Genomic DNA, 10,972 nt, shown 5'->3' on the forward strand with positions numbered 1-10,972 from the left:
AAAAAAAAAAAAAGCTTCACTGGAGCATCCCGGTCAGAGGCAGCTTCAGATATAAACACTGAACTCAAGAAGCAGGTCAGATAATTATTTAATCGGCTCTGATTAAACAACTTCTGACTCGATGTGCAAAATGTAGCATCCACACTAGCTCTGTAAACAAACAAGCCGGCTGATGACACGTCACGTCTTTTACTGCGCATGCGTGTCACATCAGTGCTGTGGAGCGTTCACACAGGGGTCTGATACAGGTCACATTTAAAATGTAATGTGAACGTTCACACAAAAAGATCAGATTTTTAAAAAAAAATCAGAACTGAGCATTAAGACCTGCTGTGTGAACATAGCCTTTGATTGCACCAACCTTGCTGAGCTATATAGTTAAGCTACATAGTTAGCTTCAGTAGTTGAGGTTTGTTGTTTCAGGTCCATATTTTTTCCCTCCCCTCCATAAGTTTCATAAACTTTGTGAGCAGCGAGGTGGTGACATCAGTTGTTTTATGAAGCCAGAGGAAGACAAATAAAGCATAAATTCTGCTGGCTTGGATAGAGAAGCTGAATAGTGATTTTACAGCTGTTATTGTGTGTTGTCACAATCTCTGTTCCTGGTCTGTCCATAATTTTTTTATTTCRCTAKGCAAATTTCATAAACTTCTGCTAGTTATCATTGTTCTAACATATTTTCTGTTGATATCAATCATATGTCTATCGTGAGATATGTATTGTTATTGTTTTATCGCCCAGCCCTATTTGATTCCACACTCTTCTCGTTTCCCCTCTCAGCTAGTGAAGACAGCTGACTTGGACCCCAGACACAACTACATCCTGGGCTTCCATCCTCATGGTGTGCTGGTGGCAGGAGGCTTTACAAACTTCTGCACCTGTGCTACAGGCTTCAGGGAGATGTTTCCAGGCCTTACCAGCTACCTGCTGATGTTGCCTCTGTGGTTCAGAGCTCCATTCTTTAGAGACTACCTCATGTGTGCTGGTAAGGACCAAACACTTTCAATCCCAATCAGACTTCCAGTTCCACTCCCTCCGAAATTTAAAGCATTTTTATGTCAGTATTGTTGATAATAATAATAACAATGATAATAATACAAACTTATTCATGGGGCCATTGATTAAACAGGCAAAAATGCTAGCAAATACTACAGTTATAACCCGCACAACATACATTTAAAACTGGCAAAACACTATAAAAAAAAAGATTTTACAGATATATGTCTAGGCTTTTTCATAAAACAATTGTGCAAATTGGGTTGCTCATAAATTACTGATGGTAGCTGGTCATGTCCTGTACAAACACAAGTTTAAAAAAATTAAGTGATTTATTCAGTTGTTGGAGTTTTGAGAATGTGAGCAGCAGAATTCTGAACCAAAATAAATTTGTTGCTTAATTTGTGTCGTAGAAAAAAGAATTACACTCACCAATGCAAGAAGAAACAAGGGTTTAGCTGTGAGTGACTTGTGAATAGAGTTAATTGTTCCTAAATAAAAATAAGCAGATCAGCTGATTGTACCAAGGTGACACACGGGGGGAGGGAGGGATAGTGGAATTGCTGACAGTGACTGTGAAATGTGAAGATTTAGAGCAGATGGACCAGGAGCTAACAAGAAGAAACTCAGTTTTGTTTTCTATAAGTTTGAGGAAATGTTTAACAAACCAGTTCTTGGTGTCATCTGATGCACGCAGTTCTGCTCTGCTGCGCTGCACAGTTCGTTGTCATTCGTTTCCACCCCAATGCCTGCTCTGCTGTGACACACTGAGGTGCTCTGAGAAGCACAGCAAATGTCAGATCGTGCAATAAATCCAGTGGTAAATTAAGAAGTCAGACCAAATCAATTATTTCTGTGGAAGACAGACAACAGTTAAAACCGCATCGCTGTTTTTTTAAATCTATATTTCAAAATAAAATCCACGTTTTGTGTGTTTGCATGTAATGCATGCTGCATGTTGTCATCTGCTTCCCAAACAGAATGATAAATTTTGACAGTATGTTTGTAGAAGTATACCCATATGTAGGAGCCATAATTAATGTTTTTGTTGTTTACCTGTTTTTTGGTGGCACAGGTGTTTACATTAGTCCTGCTGCACCTCAGGTAATAGAAATAAGGGGGTTGGTCGCAGGCACTCAGGTGAAGCTTGTGTCCCGTCGGGCAGCTGGGTGAGAGTTTTTGGYAAAAAAACTTGTTGATCGTTGTCATCATCGTCATAGTGTTATCGTAGTTATGCCTCAAGCATTGTCCTTACAGTTTAATTTTTGTTTTTAAATTAAATGCATAAAACTCTTGCGGACTCATGGATGGCCTCTTTTTGGGAGACGCATCACGGAACAAAAATTTCTCAGCTGGCAGCAGCTTTTTTGTGAATCGAAGTCACTACACCATGCATTTATTAATATACCTAGGATTTTGACAAAATGTAGTCTTTGAATTATTTTGAAAATACGGATGTTGTGCTCGTTCCTTTTTCTGTTGGTGCAGTGGGATCTTTAGTGACTCTGTGTTTGCTCCGCCGTCCGGCAAAAATAGGATAGAATGTAATTTTGGTAGATTGTAATGGGTGCATTTTTACTGCAGAGGTTGTAGCAGTGCGAACACAGTGTGAAATGTAGTAAGTTAAGGTCAAGAAGAAGTATACAAATGGGTTTAGCATACAGGTAGAGCTGGTTGTCATCAGCWTATGAAACAAAACTGAAGGGAAGCCAATGTTAAAAAGGAGTTTCCCCAGGATCAATCCCATGGAACACCACAAGTACATAACTGGTTTGTGTTTAAGCTGACAAAAATTGCTTTTAAAAAGGTAACATGTTTTATTTGACTCTAAAAAAGGTGGAGTAGTTCCTCTGGACGTTTTATTTGACTCATTTTCTGTTCCAAATCGGCAGGTCTTATTCCATCAGACAAAGAAAGTGCTAGTTATCCACTCCGCAAAAGACGTGGTGGCAGTGCTGTTGTGATAGCTGTTGGTGGAGCTCCAGAGGCCCTTGATGCCCACCCAGGTTCCTTCAACGTGATGTTGGCCAAAAAGAAAGGCTTTATCAAAATGGCCATGGAGCATGGGTGAGTGCTGACAACCCTGGGGTAAAAACAGATGATTCCTGCTGCAACTAATTCTCTAAAGTTTGACTGTTTCTTGAATGGATTATGGTCTTTTTTTAAGCCCTTTGTGTGGTCTCTTCAAACAGAGGCTCATTCAAGTCACTTGCATGGAATTTCCTGGGAAAGCACAATTTTTTTTCTAAAATGAGAAAATGATGTAAAACAGAGAACATTTCTTTTGTCTTTGTTGTAAACATGTTTTAGAGCTCACCTGGTGCCAGTTTTTTCCTTCGGAGAGAATGAACTTTATGACCAAGTAGAAAACCCAAGAGGAACCTGGCTCAGGTGGATACAGGAACGGCTGCAAAGCATCATGGGCATCTCGCTGCCCCTGTTCCATGCTCGTGGCATTTTCCAGTACTCCTTTGGTCTCTTGCCCTACAGGAGACCTATTCATACGATAGGTGAGTCAGCAGTTTGGATCATTCTTTTATGAGTACAGTACATGTTTGATGAGCTCATCTTTGGATACATTCTATCATGACCCCTTTCATTTTTTAAATGAAAAGGCTCTTATATGTAGAATAAATTTGGCGTGGAAGCCACTGTTGATACAGTAAGTAAAGAGAGCTTTTAGACCCCTTCATTTCTTGCTATTTTGTTATGGTGAGGCCTGATGCTACAATCATTAGGTTTTTCCCAATAACTTAAACTCAGGACCCCATAATGACTGAGTGAAAACAAAATTTTCAGACAATTTTGTAAATTGACTACACTGAACAAAAATATAAATTCAAACTTTTGTTTTTGCTCCCATTTTTCATGAGCTGAACTCAAAGATCTAAAACATTTTCTATAAACACAAAATAATCAGATATTGTTCACAAATCTGTTTAAATCTGTTAGTGAGCCCTTCTCCTTTGTATTGATAATCCATCCCACCTCACAGGTGTGACTTATCAAGATGCTGATTAGACAGTATGATTATTGCACAGGTGTGCCTTAGACTGGCCACAATAAAAGACCACTCTGAAATGTGATGTTTTGCTTTACTGTGCGGTCTGAAAACCAGTCAGTATCTGGTGTGACCACCATTTGCCTTATGCAGTGCAACACATCTTCCTATAGAGTTTATCAGGATGTTGATTGTAGCCTGTGGAATAATGGTCCACTCCTCTTCAATGGCCGTGTCGATGGATGTTTGCAGGAACAGGATCATGCTGTTGTATACACTGATCCAGAGCATCACAAACATGCTCACTGGGTGACATGTCTGGAGAGTAGCATCTTGATATGCGACAGGTGGGATGGATTATCTCTGCAAAAGAGAAGTGCCCCCAACACATATTTGTGAACAATATTTGAGAGAACTGATTATTTTGTGTATATATAATATGTTTTAGATCAGGGATAGTCAATTCCGGTCCTTGAGGTCCTCAGCCCTGGTGTAGTTTTGGCATGATGTTGGGCTGGTGATGGGCAGTACCTGGCTTCCTCCAGACATCATGTGTAAAATTTAGACCAAATGGTGGTTTCAACAGACAAAAAAGTCCTGTCCCTCACAGTCAGTGTGAGGAACTGACTGAGAACTTTTTGGGCTTTCGAGTGTATGCATTGAGGAGAGGCTTCAATTGAGTCACTTTACCATATACATAGTCTTTAAAGGCACACAGCTCTGGTAGTCCTTCTAGAACTTCCTCCAAACTCCACACCAGATCTTTAAAACTTAGAGTGGTCAGCAGGTTGTTGGTCTTCTCTTTAATTAAGGCTCTTACCCATCGACTGCTCAGTGTGGTCAGCTGACCAGCTTTTGGTAAGGTCCTGGTTATCCCAAAATCTTTTCCATTTGAGAATAATGGATGTCAGTGTGCTCTTCGGTCCAGCAGAAATATTTTGTAGCCTTCTTTAGAACCACAACTTGCAATAATTCTGTCTGAGCTCTGCAGACACATTGAATTCTTGGTTTTGCTCTGAATGTCTTTTGTAATGAAGTATGTACCTTAAAGGGATCCCCGATTAGTTGTAACATTAGACTTTATTTGATAAACATATTTTTAAACTGTAAATAAAGACTGTAAAAATACTGTGGGATGTTTAGTTTTGTAAATTTTTAAAAATATATTTTAACACGGACGGAGCCATTTTATTTACACGCAAAGCATTATGGGTAAATGATGATGTGGATAGGTCATTGGTGCGAGCGAGCTATATCCACCCTGAAGGTTAATCTTGGACAATATCTGACGATTGACTCTTTTAAATGAAACCAGAGAGCGTTGACAGAGAGGAGAAGGTAGAAATGACAGCCTGTAACTGAAAATATGGATGGAGGACAACAGAGCTGCTTCATGGAAGAAGAACCCCAGCTCAGCCTGTTAGCCTTTGTGCTAGCACTGACATTATATTGCCTTATATGTATTAGCTCAGCGCTAGCTTGACAAACTAACAAGCTAAACTGAGGTCCTCCATCCATATTTTCATTTGCAGACTGAGTCATTTTTGTGTTCCCCTCTGTCATGTGGATGGAGGACCTCAGTAACGAGAGGAGAATGTGTAGAGCTGAGCTAATACATATATATATGGTGATAGCGTCCGGGCTAACACTAACGCTAACAGGCTAAGCTGAGGTTCTTCTTCCATGAAGCAGCTCTGTTGTCCTCCCTCTGTATTTTCAGTTACAGGCTGAGTCATTTCTACCTTCTCCTCTCTGTCAACGCTCTCTGGTTTCATTTAAAAGAGTCGATCATCAGATATTGTCCAAGATTAACCTTCAGGGTGGATATAGCTCGCTAGCAGCCTCGCACCGATGACCTAGTTGACATCATCATTTACCCAGAATGCTTTGCTTGTAAATAAAATGACTCCGTCCGTGTTAAAATATATTTTTAAAAATTTACAAAACTAAACATCCCACAGCATTTTTACAGTCTTTATTTTACAGTTAAAATGTATGTTTATCAAATAAAGTCTAATGTTACAACTAATCAGAGATCCCTTTAAGTAACCATGTACCCTATCAATTCATTTTAACTTCGCACAGGGCAACTCAAATCAAAGTGTGTGAGAGAGAAACAAAACACATCAAAGATAAGTTCCAATGTTGTTACCTAAAGTGTTCTGAACACCTCAATTGTCTTAATAAAAATCTAAACAGAAGTCAGATGAAGAGGTTGACTTGATGTAATAGAAAGCAATCCCAGGCACACTGCAGCCCTGTGTTTCTGGATCGCATAAGKCCTCTTGCATGACGTAAACAGATCTCAGACAGCACCATGCAACACTGCAAACTATAAAACAGATAAAGAACTGGCACTTAGCATGCTGCCCTGCACCTTGTCACCTCTCTGCAGTGGGCCGGCCAATCAGAGTGCAGAAGAAAGAGAAGCCAACCGCAGAGGAACTTGATGCCCTCCACCAGCTGTACATGGAAGAACTCAGCAACTTGTTTGAAGAACATAAAGGCAACTACGGCGTGGACAAAGACACACACCTGAACTTTGTCTAAGCTTGACTTTGGACAGATGTGAAGTAAAGGTCTTCGTGAAGCTCTGATGCAGCTATGTTTCCCCTTCTGATGGCTTTTGTAACTCTGAATTTGCACTAATTGAGACAGTGAAGTTATGATGCGTCTACGTATGTCAAGGATTCAGCTACCCTACAACAATTTCAACTGAATTAAAACATGCTTCTTGGCTCTCTGATATTTTTTGAGCAAAAAAAAGTAATTTGTTTTTTGAGCATATATAAATTAGCAAATTGCTTTATTTACTGCAATACTGTGTGTAGTTTGAACCAAAAGATAACTTTTATTTTACATCAAATGTTGCACAAATTTCTGATGTTTAAGTGCTCAACCAATAAAGTCCTCAAAACAGACGTCAGTTTCAGTAAAACTTATTGTCTGTCTTGTAAAGTTTGTTCAGCTTTTATTTTCAGAATTAAGAGGCAATTCAATAAAAAGGGCATCTGTGTTAAGAAGTGTTTATCACTTTTGTAGTCGTAACGTTATGGGAGATTGCTGCTGCTGACTTTAAAGAGAGGATTACTGTAAACACACAGAAGATCCAATCTCAAAACAAAATAAATGTCTTAAAAAACATATCTCCTATGTGATGAATTCAGTCCAACAGGCACTTAAAAGATTCAAAGAAATGCTGTAAACTGTTTTCTGAACATAAACATCAAGTGTTTTGTTTCCTGGAAGTCAAAGCGGAGGGATTGTTAAACCGAAAAAATCCTAGCCTGGCCCTTGTCTCCTACACAGTTCTGCTCAGTTCTCTTCAATGCTCCGTCTGGGATTTCTCCCATAGACAAGGATTTCTCAGGTAGAATTTCAACTGGGTCACTTGGTGAACAGAAGGAGGAATTTTGAATGATGATGTATAATTTATGGACTATTTTAGTCTACTTGTAATTAAGCAATGGCAGCTGAGGAAGTGAATGAAGCCAGTCTGTTGACAAGGCTTCCAAATTAAATTGAATTTGTCTCAAAGCCTGCAGCATCATTTATAGCCATCTCATTCAGCTTAGTACTTCTCTCTTCCCTGAAGGGGATGGTTGTTTACAGTACACGCAAATTTGTGTTAGCTTCTTAGCTTAGCTTCCTTCACAGTTGTGCTGGCGCCATTCATATGTCACAGTCAGATGTTAGTTTAAAATCAYACATATGTATTTGTTTTAAGAGTGAGCAGACTCCATGCCTGCAGCTAGAAATCATTTATCAGTAGCTCAGAGTCCAGACCCTCTGTACGAAGCAAAGTGTAGAACAAGGAGCTGGTTTTTACCAGGCTAAAAAAAAATCCAGAAGCGTAGACCTTTTAATAGTTACAAATGTGCACTCTCAAAGTTGGTAATTTGTGGTGATCTGAATAGTTTCATGTCAACTTTGATTCATACATACTTAGTCCAAACAGTGTTCACATCTACTTGTGTTTCTGCTGTGTTCTGCAGTCATTATGACTACATTACATGTTGAAAACATTTCACTGTCAATACAATTAAACACATTTATAAATCAATTTCTGTATAAGTCAATAGAAAAGTAGAATAGTTATGAACCTATTTGTGTGCATGTTGCCCGATTTTACATTAGTAACTTTAAAAAGTACCATTGGTACCATTGCCCTTAAACTGTATGACTWGAGTCAAATGTTTTGGATCTCCTTCCACAAGCTTCTCACAATAGTTGCAGGAATTTTGACCCATTCCTCCTGACAGAACTGATAAATGGACTGAACTTATACAGCCCCTTATCAAGTCCCTCCGGACCTCAAAGCGCTTTACATTTACAGACATTCACACACTGATGATGGTAAGGTACATTGTAGCCTCAGCTGCCCTGGGGCACACTGACAGAGGTGAGGCTGCCGTGCACCGGCGCCACTGGACCCTCTGACCACCATCAGTAGGCAAGGCAGGTGAAGTATCTTGCCCAAGGACACAAAGACTGAGACAGCTGGAACAGGGCCCCACTGTGGGGCTGGTGGAACTGAGCCATGTTTGGAGGCCACTTTGCTCACACATGCCTTTTCAGCTTTACCCATAAATTTTATTAAGATTCAGATCAGGGCTTTGTCACGACCACTCCAAAACATTGACTGTGGTATCCTTGAGCCCCTTTGTAACCAGTTAGGCCGTATGCTTCGACCCTTTTGTGCCCAAGCTTTAGCTTCCTGGCTGATGTCTTAAGATGTTTCAGTATTTTCACTTAATATTCTTTCCTCATGATGCCATCTATTTAATGAAGTGAATGGTAAATGGACTGTACTTATACAGTGCTTTTCTATCCATCCAGGACACTCAAAGCGCTTCACACTACAATCTGTGTCCTCATTTACCCATTCACACAGTACTCTACCAGATCTCCTACAAAGCTAACATGTACAATTATCTATGGAGACTAATCAGTGCCAATGACATTCATACACTGATGGGACACATCAGAGGAATTAGAGGTGAAGTGTCTTGCCCAAGGACACAACAACTGAGGCAGCTGGACGGAGGATTGAACCGGCGACCTTCTGGTTCCAGGACGACTCACCTAACCACTCTGCTACAGCTGCCCCAAGTGTGCCAGTCCCTCGTGCAGCAAAACAACCCCACAACATAATGCTGCCCCGTGTTTCACAGTCAGGATTGTGTTCTCAGGCTTGCAAGCTTCCCCCTTTATCCTCCAAATGTAACGAAGGTCATCATGGCCAAACAATTCAATTTTAGTTTGGTCAGACCACAGGACATGTCTCCAAAAATGAAGGTCTTTGTCCCTGTGTGCATTTGCAAACATTAATCTGGCTTTTTTATGTTTCTCTTGAAGTAAAGGCTTCTTCCTGGCAGAGTGGCCTTTCAGCTCAAGTGGATACAGAACTTGTTTCACTGTGGATAATGACACTCTTTCCAGCTTCAGCCAGCATCTTCACCAGCTCCTTTGCTTTTGTTCTTGGGTTGATGCACATTCCAGACCAAAGCACGTTCATCTCTGGGACATAGAACCTGTCTCCTTCCTGAGTGGCATGATGGCTGAACATTCACATTTTGTTTGTACTTGTGCATAATTGTTTGTACAGATGAACGAGGCACTTTCAGGCATCAGGAAATTGCACCCAAGGATGAATCWGAGTTGTGTAGGTCCACAGTTCTTTTCCTGATGTGTTGGATTATTTCCCATGATGTTACACATTGGATCAATGGGCCTCATGCAAGAACCGTTCGTACGAACATGTTTGTTCTTATGTTGTGCAAACAAATCATTTAGGAGAATTTGTGGTATTCACCAATTTTGTCGTATTCTAAGATTTTTTTCAGATCCGAACAAAATTCACGAGTGGTCCAGACCTGTCGTATATTTTATGTGCAGTCAGTCTGCTGTTATCCAGATTTTCTTCACTATTAACTTTATATTTCATTAGTTTGGAGATATTCAGAGTTGAAAATAAATCACACTCCATATTTTTGTTGAAAATAGGCTATTCTGTTTGAATTGGGATTATAAGTTTAAATGTAATAATGTAGATTAACAACATAAATTTGTTAAATTAAATTAAATTGGCTATGAATGCTGTTGTACAACACTACAATATTAATATGAAGTGAATTGAAGTTTGGAGACATTTTAAAATGCCTTTTTTTTTCCAGAAATGCATGGGGTAGCGGTGCGTGACTTCTCTTCTTCTGAGTAAATGAAAACTGTGTAACACAGTTGTTTACACTTAAATTAAAAATATTTGAGCAAAGGGAAACTGGAGCAGGACTAGAGAGAGAAATACATGATTTAGATTTTTATTTCTGTGACTGTATACAGTACGACCCACGGGAGACACAACATTAACAGCAGTCATCATTTCATTCCTCGGCTTTAGCAGTTCCTAGTTTGATTCCACAGCTGACACTGCTAAAACTGACAGATTTTCTTTTCTGGATCTCTCAGAGCAGGACTTCAATCTAATCTGTAATCAGTTGTTTGGGAACAGAGAAAATGTTTTCGGTCAGGCAGACAATAATAATTTTCCATCCCCCTTAATGTCCACTGGTACATCCAATGTGGCGAATCCAATCAGACAAATAGTGTGGGCAATTCTGCCGAGCTATCAGCTTCTCTAAGATCAATTCCATAAGTCCAGGAACCACAGCCGGCCCGTGACCCTCAGCAGAACCACTTGCAGACCAAGTCCCAGCTCGCACAAGGCTAAAGTCTGAGTGTTTTTAGGGTGGTAATTATGCAAATCTCCTCTCCTTGTGCGTGAGCATCTGATACGCATTCATCAGTTCACGCTGATCATTTACACACTTATAGATGGAAGAGTTTTGAATCTGATGTGGCATGTTCATGTGAACCCTTCATACGAACAAAAGTAAGAGAAATTTAGGATAAGAATACAAACATGTTCTTGCATGAGGTCCAATGTGTGACAGGTGRGCCTTTAATTACATCCAC

General features: G+C 39.9%; 1 protein-coding gene across 1 annotated transcript in view; it reads left to right on the plus strand.

The window, feature by feature from the left end:
- The window catches only part of mogat2 (monoacylglycerol O-acyltransferase 2), a 25,643-nt gene extending 18,725 nt beyond the window's left edge, over window positions 1-6,918 (plus strand). The window contains exons 3-6 of the mRNA XM_014007922.1: window positions 781-985; window positions 2,889-3,063; window positions 3,307-3,506; window positions 6,393-6,918. Of these exons, the coding sequence (XP_013863376.1) occupies window positions 781-985; window positions 2,889-3,063; window positions 3,307-3,506; window positions 6,393-6,547 (735 nt within the window). The 3' untranslated portion in view covers window positions 6,548-6,918. The remainder of the gene's footprint in view (window positions 1-780; window positions 986-2,888; window positions 3,064-3,306; window positions 3,507-6,392) is intronic.
- The last annotated feature ends 4,054 nt before the right edge of the window (window positions 6,919-10,972 follow it).

Source organism: Austrofundulus limnaeus, unplaced genomic scaffold, assembly GCF_001266775.1.
Source record: "Austrofundulus limnaeus strain Quisiro unplaced genomic scaffold, Austrofundulus_limnaeus-1.0 Scaffold45, whole genome shotgun sequence".
NCBI classification, from domain to species: Eukaryota; Metazoa; Chordata; class Actinopteri; order Cyprinodontiformes; family Rivulidae; genus Austrofundulus; species Austrofundulus limnaeus.